This window comes from Triturus cristatus, chromosome 3_1, assembly GCF_964204655.1.
Source record: "Triturus cristatus chromosome 3_1, aTriCri1.1, whole genome shotgun sequence".
Lineage (NCBI taxonomy): Eukaryota > Metazoa > Chordata > Amphibia > Caudata > Salamandridae > Triturus > Triturus cristatus.
Genome location: NC_140583.1, coordinates 976793957 through 976810065, shown reverse-complemented (window position 1 = coordinate 976810065; position 16109 = coordinate 976793957). Strand labels below are relative to the sequence as shown.

Genomic DNA, 16109 nt, shown 5'->3' with positions numbered 1-16109 from the left:
AGAGTAACTCCAGTTGGTGTAGCAACACCTATCATTTGCACAGAGTTTCTTTCTTTTCTTTTTATCTGTATTTTGGGGACAGTTTTGATTCTTTCGCTTACATTTCTTGTCTGCTGGTGGTTTCTCCCGTCTGGCTGAGTTCACTATCCTATCTCAAACGTGGGTGCTGTTTGATAGTAATGGCTTTACTTGTACTTCAGTCAATGCTTCCAAAAACCATACAGAAACAATCTTTGTTCTTTGTTTACATTACAGTGGCCCCTGAAGAATGGACGTAACTGTCCCGAAATGCATTGGGCACGTTATTCTCAAGTGCAACATCAACCCTGATTATATGATTGCTATCGTTCCTTTGTATTTGTATTTACATGCTTGTGTATCAGATATTTATGATACCAATTTATCTGCATCCATGTAATGATTATTTGACAATTTTTAATGTCTGAAACTTCAGAATGAAAAGAAATTGAGACATCTCAGTTGGAATTTTGTCTTGTATTAGAATTTGTATAAGCATTCTTAAATATACTCACAACCTACTTTTGTGAAGACAGATACATATTCATGTTTGCAGTGCATGCGGTTTGTCGGGCTACACAGCTTGACCAACCATTTACACAGGGATGTGTGCCATGTCGACTCGTCACTTTGTTCTGCACCAAATCACGCAACCTGCACTGGCAGTGTGTATGTAAAAATACAGGGCCTTTAAGAGTGGCACAATAAATGCTGCTGCCCTTAAAGGCTTTCCCTGGCGGCAGTGCACTTAGTACTCATAGTACCTTTTACAAGGGACTGACGTGGCTATAGAGGTGCCAATTGGGGGTACCATGGTACAGTTTTGGGGAAAAATACAGGCCCTGGGAACCTGATTGGCAGGGACCCAGGGCACATCAAGTCATAGTGCACCAGTAGTCTGGCAAAAAGTGGAGGGGTTACTGCCACAGAAACCCAGCTTCCTACTGGCTCTATTCTACTTTATTGTTTCCGGACTTTTCAGTGTACTGTATGTAGATATGGCCAACAGTTCTGAGAATGGCCGGTGTGGTCCTTCTGTGAGACAGCATTGTATTATTTAAAGAACCCATAGCCCACTCACCTCACATAGTCCCAGAAGAAAAAGGTTGAGGGCTAGTTTGCTTAGACTACTATTGTCTCATTTGCTCCGCCTAGATGTAGGGTAGTCGGTATCCGTTGTCATTGAGATGATGATAGAACATCTTGTCTTTACCAGAAGGCACTTTTTGTTGTTGCGGGTCTGATAGATGTAGCCATTAGTGGGACAGATTCGGGGAGCTTCTTACCCGGATGATTGCTATTCCTTCAAGGATTGTTACTTGCATGCCTCAGCTGGACCCAAATGCTTGTTAAGTGAACACGGTGTAACCCAGAGTATTTAAATGGAATGCTTAATTGAAAGCGTTTGCTTGGGTGATGCAGGAGAAGGTGTCACTTTTTCCACTAAAAATAATGGCAAACACCACAAAACACTAAGTTGCATGCGTAATTGATTTATTGATGCATTTTATTGTTAAATCACCAACTTTTAATCTATCTGCTTAAAGTTGTGCATGGATGTTGGCTGCACAAGCTGCATTCTCAGATAAAGGTGACCTTTTCTTCTTAGTGACTGCCATCTTGAGATTTTCAGTCCTAGAAAGGTGGTTATGCATTGGCTCAGTATTGCATAGCACTTTTTCTATGCCATGTTAAAATAGTTCTATCGTTTGCAGTTCTTAAATGTTGCTGTGCTATTAGGCTCTCTCTCTACCCCTTCATTGACTTTCCATCCGTGTTATACTCGACACTTAGTTAAGCTGGGCATTCTTCATGTCCATACTTTGAGCCTGCCTTTTATTCGACCAAGGCATCACCAAAATTGATCATTCCTGCTCCCTGAAAATTTTCTGTCCCATAACTTGTTTTATGTTTCGCTGCTGAACATGCATTTAGTATGAGCTTCTGTTATATTAATCATTGATCTGCACATCGCTGGCCTTCAATTCAACTTCAAGTTTGGGGGGGTGGAGTGGATGAAAGTATTATGTGTGTACATCTATTTGTTACCAATCCATTGTTTTCAATTAACTGCTCTGAAGTAGGAGCAGTGACAAAAGGAATTTTGATTTTAAATGGCCTCCTCCCAGAACATTTAAAAATGGGTATGAAGTCTGCAGATACTGATTTGTCACCTACATGCAGTCTCCTGAGATTGCACACAATTCCTTTGTCTCCCTAACATTTCTGCTGAAAATAAAAAGTACTTTCCAGGAAGAGATTTTTATCTTGTGGCTCTGACATCAAGCTATGCTCTTTTTGTTTGCAGTTAAGGCTTTTGTGTTCTTTTCTTATAAGTTTTTATGCATAAGTACGGGTGAATTTTTTTTTTTTTTTAATTATGAAAAATACAAGTAGTAGATCTTTTTGAGATTTGCCTTGCTATTTTTAAATGCTATGCATATTTAGACGCAGATTGACAACATGAATTTTATTGAACAGTTGCTGATGTGCATGCGTTTGTTCTATAATTCTAATTTTATTCATGAACGTATTGTATTAAAACTTGCTGTTTGCATTGTAAAAAATCAGCTGTGTACTGAATGAGTGTGCATTTGTCAGTTAAATTAAGGTAAAATATACTAGCTTGGAATATCATAAAACAAAAAAAGGGAGAAATACAAAAAAATTTAAAACATGCCATGAAATCTTGAGGCCCATCTGTTTCCCTTGGAATCCCTAGGTGGAATCCAACTAAGTATTGACTATTATCCATCCCTAATTATGTATGTTCACTGTTGGGACACTTGCACTTCTATGTAGTCCATGTGTATTGGACACTCCTGTAACATTCCGCAGGAACTGTAACAGTGGCCATTGATCCATTCTGGGTGTAGTAATTTGTGTAACTGTGATTACTTGCATCTTAAGAGGAACTGCTGGGCATTGCCAGGGACTGTGCTCCAGTGTGATGTTTTTTTTTGCCCTTGTTGCCCTGCTGCAGCAACGTCGTGGAGAAATGTGTGACACACGCTTCTCGCACAGAACGTGCCATGTTGATTGATGAGGTTTGCACTATGAATGACGGTCCACACAGTGCACTGTACACCATGATGAAAGACCAGTATGCCAACTATGTGGTACAGAAAATGATAGATGTCGCCGAGCCCGCACAGCGTAAAATTGTGATGCACAAGGTAAGTTGCCATTTTACGTAGTGGTGGCATGTCTTCACAAACTTAATTTGAACATTTCATGCTTGACCGCATAGATACTTATTCTTCCAGGGCCTACACAACAGAATCTTTCTCTGTTTTTCCTTGTCTGTGTGTCCATTAGAAAGATGCCACTATTGTTGTCATGATAAATATAGTAAATATAGCCCGTGATTTTTGGTGAATCAAAGTGTAAGCATCAGTCATGATGTATGGCTTGCTCCCAATTATTGGTTTTGCTACTGATATGTTTATATTAAGTTGTATGAGAACATTTATTGCATATAATGCTCACTTCGCAGCACGTCCCCCTCATTTAGGCCTATAACTTACGCAGATTGCACAACAGATTATCCACTTCTGTTCTCCACAAACGTCATGTAATTGTTGGTTGTCTCTAACTATGACTTGGATAAGTCCCAATGTTAAGCCGCAAACGTGACGACGGGATTCTATGGTGTGAGAAAGTGCCTTCTTTCTTGCATGGTATGCCCCCACGTTTTGCTGAATTGCTGATTGTACTTTGACTGAGTGTGCCCTGGACTCCTGCCAATCAGGTGCACAGGGCCTATGTTCCTTCCCTAAAACCCAAATTGGCAAACCCTGGCCACATGTCAGCCCCTGGTAAATGGTACCCAGGGCCTTGTGGCCAGGGAAGGTCTCTAAGGGCTGTAGCATTTGTTGTGCCACCCTTGGAGGCCCTGTACCCTTAAACACACACACTGCCCTTGCAGGCTGGGTGTCTGGGTGCAAGACAAAACAGAGTCGACATGGCACACATCCCTGTGTGCCATGCCCACCACCTACACTGCCCTGGCATACATCAGCCACCCCATTAGCTGGGTGCCCTATTGTGAGAAAGTGGCTCTGTATATACTGTTCCCAAATAGGTACAGGGTGTACAAAGTCCACAGTCACCCATAGGTTTGGCAGAGGATAAAGTTAGATATAACCTTGCTCTCTAAAGTGGTAGCTTGGTCGAGCAGTAAGGCAGTATCAGAGGACAGTGTAAAGCATTTGTTGCACACACACAATGGCCTCACACACTCAATAACTGAACTCTATGCCAATGCTTTATATATAAAAAAAAATATATGCTTGTTTTATTTTAGAACCAACAATATGCATTAAAATATACTTTCTCAGAATGAGATGCTTTATATAAATACTTTTGCAATATGCAGTTGACTTTTGTAGAAAGTTACAAGTGGTTGCAATAGGCAACACAATTCTAAACACAATAATGCATTGAGTTCAATGGAAGTTTCAAGTTATTTGCCACTGATTACTTTTAGGATTAATTTTGGAATTCCAGGACTGGATCCTAGATTCCGTCCTGGGTCAGTACTTGAAATCAAGTCATAAAAGTCGACTTAATTACTGTGATGATTTTTAGACAATATTTTGCTATTGTAAAAGTTGACACTTAAAAATATTTCATAGAAAAAGTCAATGATTCCCTAATGCAGAAAATTCAAGTTGCAGGTATAGTATGTTCTCGTTACTTTTGTAATCCAGTACTGGGTGCCTAGACTCAGTACTGAGACCTTTATCCAAAACAGGTAAGTAATTATGTTTTCAGATAATATATGATTTTTAAAGAATATTTAAAGATTGCAGAAATTGAGACTTAGAAGAAATTTCACAGAAAAACAGTCAATGATTTCCTATGGAAGAAAATTGGGTTACTGGCAAGTACAGTTGTAAGTATTTTTCAGAGTCAGTGCTGGGCACCAAGATCCAGCACTGGGAGCTCACCTAAGAGCAGGTGAGTATTTTCGTTTTCGTTACTCAGCTGATTTTTGGTGAATATTTTAAGTTTTGAAAAGTCCACACTTAGAAGAAATTTCAGGAAAAGCCAGTCAATGTTACCCTATGGAGAAAATTGAGTTATCGGTTTAAAGGTAAGTACTCGACTGGCAGAGTTAAGGTTCTGGGCATAGTCGGGGGTCTCCCAGGGTCAGGTAGGTACAGTTTGTTCACCCTCAGCGGCACAAGGGCGGCCGGGTGCAGAGAGAGTTAGGCCCAATGTTATCCTATGAGAGGTAGGGGAGCCTTGGTTGGTGGCTGCTGACTAGCAGGACAGGCGGCTGTGAGAGCTGGGCAACTGGTCACTTACTCAGGGCAAGTGGGGAAGTAGATAGGTGTAGAGGTTGTACTGCCAGGGCTACTCGGGCGGCTGGGTGCAAGGTGCTTTTGAGCCTTCGGGCGCTCAATTGATTTCAATGGGAAATCTCCGGTTTAGAAAAAGACTGCAAGCTCGGGAACGAAGATTCTTCAGGTGCCACCACCACTTCGAGAGGTAAGTTGGGTAGTTGGAGGATAGGTAGGTACCACGGGATTGGGCACAGGGGGCCGCGGCGTGCAGGGGTGCCTTTTGGTGTCAGGAAATCTTACCCTCTGTTGATCGCGGTTGGGGGGAGCACCTGGTTCTGAGGCTGCAGGCTTTTTCAGGAGTGTCGAGGAAGGTCCTTGGGTGCCGGACTCGGGGTCACAGTTGCCGTGGGGTCGTCCTCATGGTCTTTGTTCACTCCGGTACAGGCCAGGCTTGGCGAGTGCAGAGTGTGCTGGGTTCGCGGTTCCGGGCTGCTGCCAGGGATTAGAAGTAGATTTTGAGTAGAGCCTCTACTCATGGGAGTCCCAGGGGGCTTAGAGTCAAAAGGTAGCCAGGTCCTCCGGGGTTTGTGGGCCACAAGAGATGCCGGGTTGGAGCGGGAGCAGGTTCGAGGGTCGACAGGCCGGTAGGGCTGGGGACAAAGCAGTTGGTGTCTTCCTCTTCTTAGCAGCTGCAGGGCAGGTCTTCTTTCTTCTAGCTCTTCTTCGGATTTTGGAATCTGGAATCTCGGGAAGGAAGGTTCAGGGTGCCCCTAAATACTAGATTTAGGGGCGTTACAGGTAGGTGAAGGGCAGGGACCAATGGGTCTCTGTCCTGGGGTGGGTACACCCCATATTCTGCCTCTCTCCTGTGGGAGGGGGGCAGTAGCCTAGTCCTGATTGGGCAGGGCTTCTCATCTTCAAGATGGCGAGAGCCCGGAGATGTGCTTCACCTCGCTTCCCCCACCTGAGGGGTGGGGTTGGCAGGCTGGCACATCCCCTGTCCTTATTTGGGGTTTCCGGCCAAGCTTCCTGCCAGAGTGGGGGGTTGCAGTGGCCTGGGGAAGCTCACAGGGGCGGCATGCCTTTGAAGCTTCCCGCTGCATATCCTGGGGGAGGAGATTTAGCACCTCGCCCAGGATGTGCATTGTTGCAGACCCAGGAGATCAGGGGCTCTCCTACCCAGGGGTCCAGCAACATGTCTGCTGTGTGGCAGCCTCAGAACAGACGTGGATTGTAGGTTAGGTTTCAGGTGGCATCTCTAAGATGCCCACTGGAGTGCTTGGTACATTAAATCCCACACTGGCATCAGTGTGGGTTTAATGTGCTGAGAAGTTTGATACCAAACTTCTCAGTCTTCTGTGTTGCCATTATGGTGCTGTGGAGTTCGTGTTTGACGAGCTCCCAGCACCATATACTCTTAAATGGCAGCACTGCACTTACAGTGCCCAGGAATGGACCTGGGTACTGTAGGGGCACATGGCTCCTGCCCCTGTGCCCACACCATTGGCATAGGGCACCCAGCTATAGGGGTGGCTGATGTATGCCATGGCAGTGTAGGTGGTGGACATGGCACACAGGGATGTGTGCCATGTCGACTCTGTTTTGTCTTGTACCCAGACACTCAGCCTGCAAGGGCAGTGTGTGTAAGGGTACAGGGCCTCTAAGGGTGTCACAATGAGTGCTGCAGCCCTTAGAGGCCTTCCCTGGTCACAAGGCCCTGGGTACCTAGGGTACCATTTACCACGGGCTGACATGTGGCCAGGGTTTGCCAATTTGTGTTTTGTGTTTTAGGGAAGGAATATAGGCCCTGGGCACCTGATTGGCAGGAGTCCAGGGCACACTCGGTCAAAGTACATCCAGCAATTCAGCAAAAAGTGGGGGCATACCATGCACGAAAGATGGCACTTTCTCACACCTATGCCAGTGGTGTGGGCACAGGAGCATGAGCCCTGTGCCCCTTCAGTACCCAGGTCCATTCCTGGGCACTGTAAGTGCAGTGCTGCCATTTAAGAGTACATGGTGCTGAGAGCTTGTCAAATACGAACTCCATAGCACCATAATGGCAACGCTGAAGACTGAGAAGTTTGGTATCAAACTTCTCAGCACATTAAACCCGCACTGATGCCACTGTGGGATTTAATGTACCAAGCACCCCAGAGGGCATCTTAGAGATGCCCCCTGAAACCTAACCTACAATCCACGTCTGGTCGGCTGGCTAGGCTGCCACACAGCAGACTTGTTGCTGGACCCCTGGGTAGGAGAGCCCCTGCTCTCCTGGGCCTGCAACAATGCACATCTTGGGCAAGGTGCTAGATCTCCTCCCCCAGGATGGGCAGGGGGAAGCTTCAAAGGCATGCCGCCTCCGTGAGCTTCCGCAGGCCACTGGCAGCCCCCACTCTGGCGGGAAGCCTGGCCGGAAACCCCAAATAAGGACAGGGGATGTGCCAGCCTGCCAAACCCACCCCTCAGGTGGGGGAGGCGAGGTGAAGCACATCTCCGGGCACTCGCCATCTTGAGGATGGGAGGCCCTACCCAATCAAGACAAGGCTACTGCCCCCCTCCCACAGGAGAGAGGCAGGATAGGGGGTGTACCCACCCCAGGACAGGGACCCATTGGTCCCTGCCCTTCACCTACCTGTAACGCCCCTAAATCTAGTATTTAGGGCCACCCTGAACCTTCCTTCCCCAGATTCCAGATTTTGAAATACAAAGAAGAGCAAGAAGAAAGAAGACCTGCCCTGCAGCTGCTAAGAAGAGGAAGACACCAACTGCTTTGGCCCCAGACCTACTGGCCTGTCGACCCTCGAACCTGCATCTGCTACAACCCGGCACCTCTTGTGGCCAGCAACCTCACAAACCCCGGAGGACCTGGCTACCTTTTGGCTCTAAGCACCTGAGTCTCCCATGAGTAGAGGCTCTACTCAAAATCTGCTTCTAATCCCTGGCATCATCCCAGAACTGCAAACCCTGCACACTCTGCACCCGCCAAGTCTGGCCTGTGCCGGAGTGAACAAAGACCACGAGGAGGACCCCACGGCGACTCTGACCCCGAGTCCGGAACCCAAGGACTTCCCTCGACGCTCCTGATTTCCCGACACCAAAAGGCACCCTTGCACCAGGCGCCCTGTGGCCCCCTGTGCCCAACTCCTGGGTACCTACCTATCCTCCAACTACCCAACTTACCTCTCGAAGTGGTGGTGGCACCTGAAGAATCTTCGTCCCCGAGCTTGCAGTCTTTTTCTAATCCGGAGGTTTCCCATTGAAACCAATTGAGCGCCCGAAGGCTCAAAAGCATCCTGCACCCAGCCGCCCGAGTGGCCCTGGCAGTGTAACCCTTGCACTTGTCTACTTCCCCGTTTTCCCTGAGCAAGTGACCAGGAGCCCAGCTCCAACAGCCGCGTGGCCTGCTAGTCAGCAGCCACCACCCAAGGCCCCCCTGCCTCCCATAGGATAAAATTGGGCCTAACTCTCTCTGCACCCGGCTGCCCATGTGCCGCTTAGGGTGTAACAACTGTACCTACCTGACCCTGGGAGACCCCTGAGTCTATGCCCAGAACCTTAACTCTGCCAGTCGAGTACTTAACTTAATGCCGATAACCCAATTTTCTCCATAGGGTAACATTGACTGGTTTCTTCTGAAATTTCTTCTAAGTGTCGAGTTTTCAAAACTTAAAATATTCACCAAAAATCAGCCGAGTAACGAAAATACTCACCTGCTATTAGGTGAGCTCCCAGTGCTGGATCTTGGAGCCCAGCATTGACCCTGAAAAATATTCACAACCGTACTTACCAGTAACCTAATGTTCGAGACATATGAGCTGCAGATTGTACACTTAGCATAGATCGCCATCTGGTGTTGGGCCCGGATGTTTGCAGTTTGTTTTTCTTCTTGGACAGTCTTTGGAAGTCACGAGTTTGGTGACTCCTCCTTCGGTCCGTACTGCGCATGGGCTTCGGCTCCATCCTCAGATTGTTTTTTTCCGCCATCGGGCTCGGATGTGATACTTCGTGCTCCGGCTTCAAACTTCTACGGTTCCAGCCTCGACGGAAAATCCTCGTTTCTTCGAGTTTCTTCATCATCATCTTCATCTCTCGAAGCGGCACTTTTCTCCATCCCGTACATCGGCACCGGCCTTCGGGCCCTCCTCGACTCCGGTCCCGGCCGATGGAAAGGACTCCGTTCAAAAAGTGCCCAAAATGTGGGTCTAAATTTCCCCACACCGACCTCCATCAGGTGTGTAATCTTTGCCTCTCTCCAGAACACGAGGCCAGAGACTGCCCCGCCTGTAAGTCTTTTTGATCGAAGAAAACCATCCGGGATTGAAAAGCTCGACGCACCATGGCGCACTCATCGTCTGCAGCTCCACCGGACATCTTCGGAGACGGCGCCGAAGCTTCGGGGCAAACGCACACCGAGCAGGAAGAAGACTTCGTCAGCGCTTCCGAGGCCGACGACTCCGACGTGGAGGACATCACACCGGCGCAGCGGGCCGTGAGTACTGTGCCCCCTCCCACCCCCGCGCCCAAAACCAAAGAGACTCTGGTTACTCCCTCGCCTGCCGGCCTGGGCAAAACCAAGACCAAAGCTTCGATCACCCCACCTTCGGGCCCGGTGTCGAAGCCTCCAAAGTCTCACGGCAGCTCGGGATCGAGCCAGCCGACGCCCGGTGCCGAAAAACAGCATCCGGCACCGAAGACTGCAATATCCAGCTCGACTCCGAAGCCACCGGTGCCGAAGCCTGGACTCTCGGTGCCAAACAAACACAAATCTGTCGGCACCGACGCTCCGGCGCCGAAAACTCCTTCGACGCCGAAAAAACCGGAGGCCCCAAAAAAGCATGGCGCACACACACCATCGAAGTCCTCGGTTCCGAAATCACCGGTGCCGACGGACGATTCGGCGCCATTGGCTCTGTTTACACCAGACCCTTTACAAAAGACTCTGTCCAAAGATCCAAAGACTGGGCTATTGACTTTAATTATCAAGAAAAGACGCCTTGATACTCCGGCTCCTCCTCCACCACCCAAACGGAAGGACTCTGCTACTTCTCCCCTCAGAGTGCCCTCCCCACTACCACCTCCCCTACCTCCTCCACCTCCTCCACCCCCTCCCCCTCCCAGGTCTCCGCCACCTTTACCTCACTACTCTCCAGCCCCGTCCCCAGATCCGGATGACGGGGACCCGGACAATTATCCGGCGGACGCCCCAATGGATCCCACTCCACCAGGGACCCCAGACCCGTGGGAGGATTACAATAACCCTGATGTACCCGATATTCCTCAGGACGACCTATACCCATCCAGGCCGTCTCCTCCAGAGGACTCCTTAGGGTTCCATCATTTAGTGCAGAGAGCAGCACACTACCATGGGGTGGACATGCACACTGAACTAGTGGAAGACGACTTCTTACTGGATACATTCGACATACAGGACAAATCCACCTCTATCTTACCCATGCTTAAGGGTGTCACCAAGCATGCCGCAGAGGTGTTCAAAGACCCTGTCAGGGCCAGGGTACTAAACCCTAGAATAGAGAAAAAGTATAAGGCGGCACCCACAGACCCTGCATACATTAAGGGCCCTGCTCCCTTAGATTCCCTAGTTGTCTCTACAGCTAGAAAGCGGGCTAACTCCCAGTCCTCAGGAGAAGCCCCACCGCCAGACAAGGAATCCAAACTCCTAGACGCGTCTGGCAAGCGCACCGCCTCTCAAGCTGCAAACATGTGGCGCATTGCAAACACACAAGCGCTACTTGCGCGCTATGACAGAGCACACTACGACGAACTTGAGGCTCTTATGCAGCACCTCCCCGAGAAACACAAGCGTAGGGCTCATGAGCTAATACAGGAGGGTAAACTCATTACAAACACCTCCATTAAATGTGCCCTCGATGCAGCCGACACTGCTTCTAGAGCCATAAATACCAGTGTCCTGCTTCGTCGCCATGCCTGGCTCAGGATCTCAGAATTTAAGCCTGAAGTCCAGGCGTCCATACTCAATCAACCCTTTGACCAACAAACTCTCTTTGGGCCCAAGGTAGACGAAGCGTTGGAAAAGATGAAAAAGGACACAGACACAGCAAAGTCTATGGGGGCACTCCAAACACAAGCCTCTAAACGTTCCTTTCGACGCTCCTCCTTTCGTGGCACAAGCAGAGGCTTCTCCACCGATAGCACCTCTACCTCCTACAAATCCCCTCCTCAAAATACCTTTTCAAAGGGCAACCAAAGAGGTGGTTACAGAGGCAACAACAATAAGGGCAGGGGCAAAACTAACAACACCCGTTCTGCCACCCCGCCCACACAATGACTTCCCTCCGCTCCCCCCAGACCATTCCACTCCGGTCGGGGGCAGACTACAAAACTTTATCCACGCATGGGAGTCCATAACATCGGACAAATGGGTGACCCAAATCATTCGGTCAGGGTACTGTCTCGAGCTAACATCTACCCCGCCCAATATCCCACCAAGGCACCGTCCAATGTCTCAAGAACATTCCACACTGCTCAAACAGGAGGTACTCTCCCTCCTCCAAAAACACGCTATAGAGCAGGTCCCCATCAATCAGCAAAATCTAGGGGTTTACTCCCTATATTTCCTAATACCAAAGAAAGACGGTACCCTCAGGCCCATTCTGGACCTCCGGCCTCTAAATGCCTACATACATTCAGATCATTTCCATATGGTCACCCTACAACAAGTCCTCCCGCTCCTCTGTCAGGGAGACTTCCTCACAACCTTGGATCTGAAAGACGCATACTTTCACATTCCAATACACCCCTCTCACAGGAAATACCTCAGGTTCGTGGTGGACGGGCAACATTACCAATTCACGGTTCTCCCCTTCGGGGGCACCACCGCACCACGGGTGTTTACCAAATGCCTAGCGGTAGTAGCAGCACACCTCAGGCGTCAACACATTCACGTCTTCCCTTACTTAGACGACTGGCTGATAAAAGCCGCGTCTTACCACCAATGCGTGCAGCATACAAACAGCACCATCCAACTGCTCCACCAGCTAGGCTTCACGGTGAACTACCAAAAGTCCCACCTCATACCATCTCACACAAAGCAATATCTCGGGGCCACTATAGACACCTCCAAAGGTATTGCCTATCCAAACACAGCCAGAATCACAAGCATTCAAGCCTTACGCAAAACATTCCTTCCCCAACACTCTCTTCCAGCAAGAGTGTTCATGAAGCTCATAGGAATGATGGCGTCTTGCATCTTTATAGTGCCCCATGCAAGACTACACATGCGTCCACTTCAAGAGTGCCTAGCACAACAGTGGAACCAGGCCCAGGGTCAGCTGACGGATCTGGTGTTGGTGGACGGCCGCACACATCACTCTCTGCAGTGGTGGAACACCACAAACCTTTCCAAAGGGCGGCCGTTCCTGGACCCGGTTCCTCAGGTGATTCTAACAGCGGACGCATCGCTCTCCGGCTGGGGAGCGCACCTCCTACACCTCACAATGCAAGGTCTATGGACGCCACAGCAAAAATTGCTCCACATCAACCATCTGGAGCTCTTGGCGATCTTTCTAGCCCTAAAATCTTTCCAAAAACAGATTTCGGGCAAAGCAGTCCTTATTCGCCCAGACAACATGACTGCAATGTATTATATCCAAAAACAGGGGGGGACACACTCTCCCCAGCTCTCCCGCTTAGCCCAGAGCATATGGAGATGGGCAATTCCCCAAAACATCTTTCTCCTGGCACAACACGTTCCAGGCGTACAAAACACCATGGCAGATCTGCTCAGCAGACAAACGCAACAACTACACGAATGGGAACTGCATCCGCAAGTTCTTCAGCCATTCTTCCAACAGTGGGGACATCCTCAGATAGACCTCTTCGCCACCCACGAAAACAAAAAATGCCCAAGCTTCGCCGCCAGATACCCACACCCATTGTCCAAGGGCAATGCGATATGGATGAACTGGTCAGGCAGATTTGCATACGCCTTTCCACCTCTCCCACTAATTCCATTAGTGGTCAGGAAGCTACAACAGCACTCCCTCACACTCATTCTGGTAGCTCCAACATGGGCCAGGCAGCCGTGGTACACCACGCTACTACAACTATCAGTGGTACCACATCAAAAACTGCACCTATCCCCATGCCTCCTAACCCAGAACCATGGAGAAATCAGGCACCCGGACCCAGCTCAGCTCAACCTGGCGATCTGGCTCCTGAAATCCTAGAATTCGGATACCTTAACCTTCCCCCTGATTGCATGAACATCATCATGGAAGCCAGACGTCCTACCACTAGAGCATGTTATGCCGCAAAGTGGAAAAGATTTGTTATTTACTGCCGTAACAATACAATCAACCCTTTAGATGCATCCATACAGCACATCATATGCTATCTGCTCCATCTTCACAGGTGTAACCTGGCATATTCATCCATACGCCTACACCTAGCAGCGATCGCTGCTTATCTACAAAACAGACAGCATTTATCTCTCTTCAGAGTGCCCGCTATTAAAGCCTTCATGGAAGGCCTTAAACGAGTAATTCCTCCCAGGGCACCACCTTCCCCTGTATGGAATCTAAATTTAGTTCTTACACGACTAATGGGTCCGCCCTTCGAACCAATGCATAAATGCGAGCTACAGTTTCTCACCTGGAAAACAGCTTTTCTCGTAGCTATCACTTCCCTTAGAAGGGTTGGTGAAATACAAGCGTTCACTATACAGGAACCCTTCATACAAATACATCACAGCAAGGTCATACTTCGCACAAATCCGAAGTTCCTGCCCAAGGTCATTTCCCCCTTCCATCTCAATCAATCGGTGGAATTACCTGTCTTCTTCTCGCAACCTCAATCTGTTGCAGAAAGAGCCTTACACACACTCGATGTAAAAAGGGCCTTGCTATACTACATACAAAGAACGCAACCCTTCAGGAAGACTAAACAATTGTTCGTCTCCTTCTCTCCACCACATAAAGGCAACCCCATTTCTAAATCAGGGATAGCTAGGTGGATTGTAAAATGCATACAGATTTGCTACCAAAAGGCTAAAAGAACATTATCTGTTCCGCCTAAAGCCCATTCTACAAGAAAGTTAGGGGCTTCTATGGCCTTTCTAGGGAATATACCCTTAGATGACATCTGCAAAGCAGCCACATGGTCTACACCGCACACCTTCACAAAACATTACTGTGTAGATGTGCATTCCAAGCAGCAAGCTAGAGTGGGCCAGGCTGTACTAAAGACACTATTTCAAACTACTGCAACGGATACCGGTGGTCGCCGCTAGGGTTGGGTACTGCTATATAATCTATGCTAAGTGTACAATCTGCAGCTCATATGCCTCGAACGGAATATGCTACTTACCAGTATGCATCTGTTCTTGGCATGTAGAGCTGCAGAGTTGTACACGCCCACTTGCCTCCCCGGCTACCTGTATCCGTTCCAGTACATCTTATTTAGATACTACACACATGGGTTTCTCACTGTGATTACCAAGCTCCATCATTTCCCTGTTGGCGAAAAACAATCTGAGGATGGAGCCGAAGCCCATGCGCAGTACGGACCGAAGGAGGAGTCACCAAACTCGTGACTTCCAAAGACTGTCCAAGAAGAAAAACAAACTGCAAACATCCAGGCCCAACACCAGATGGCGATCTATGCTAAGTGTACAACTCTGCAGCTCTACATGCCAAGAACAGATGCATACTGGTAAGTAGCATATTCCTTTCTTCCATAGGAAATCATTGACTGTTTTTTTGTGAAATTTCTTTTAAGTGTCGATTTCTGCAAACTTTAAATATTCTTTAAGAATCTTATAATTTATGAAAACGTAATTACTTACCTGTTTTGGATAAAGGTCCCAGTACTGTGTCTAGGCACCCAGTACTGGATTACAAAAGTAACAAGAACATACTATACCTGCAACTTGAATTTTCTTCCATAGGGAATCATTGACTGTTTTCTATGAAATTTCTTCTAAGTGTCAACTTTTAAAATGGCAAAATATTACTTAAAAATCCTAGTAGTAACTAAATCGACTTTTATCACTTGTTTCTAAGTACTGACCCAGGACCAAATCTAGAATCCAGTCCTGGAATCACATATGTAATCCTGAAAGTAATCTATTGCAAATAACTTGAAACTTCCATTGAACTCAATGCATTATTGTGTTTAAAACTGTGTTGCCTATTGCAACAACTTGTAACTTCTACAAAAGCCAATTGCACATTGCAAAAGTATTTATATAAAGCGTCTCATTCTGAGAAAGTATATTTTAATACCTATTGTTGGTTCTAAAATAAAACAAGCCTATATTCTTTATATGTAAACCATTGGTTTAGAGTTCAGTTCTTGAGTGTGTGAGACCATTGTGTGTGTACAACAAATGCTTTACACTGTCCTCTGATACTGCCTTACTGCTCGACCAAGCTACCACTTTAGAGAGTAAGGTTATATCTAACTTTAGCCTCTGCCAAACCTCTGGGGGCTGTGGACTCTGTACACACTGTACCTATATGGGTACAGTATATACAGAGCCACTTTCTCACATATGGTGTTAAGCAATTCTGAACGTTTAAGTGTCTGCCTGTAGGTCTCGCCCAAAACCCTCTGAATTCAGGTGCTGACGGTAAATGTTGTTGGTTGACTCCCTTGTGACCGTCATGTGGTATTTAGGGTTCAAACACAACTGTGCCTCTTATAATTTGTGTTATCCTGTATTGGGGTATCTGTAAGAAAGTGCCCTCTTTTTCCATGGTTGCCCCCACTTTTTTGCTAAACTGCTGATTAACTTTGACTGATCGTGCCCTGGGTTCC

The 16109-nt window shown here is 47.7% G+C and overlaps 1 protein-coding gene across 24 annotated transcripts in view; it reads left to right on the top strand.

The window, feature by feature from the left end:
* PUM1 (pumilio RNA binding family member 1) overlaps positions 1 to 16109 on the top strand; it is an 897051-nt gene that overhangs the window by 805588 nt on the left and 75354 nt on the right. For all 24 annotated transcript variants that reach the window (XM_085645644.1, XM_085645641.1, XM_085645638.1 and 21 more), the window contains one exon: positions 3002 to 3194. In XM_085645644.1, coding sequence (XP_085501770.1) covers positions 3002 to 3194 — 193 coding nt within the window. The remainder of the gene's footprint in view (positions 1 to 3001; positions 3195 to 16109) is intronic.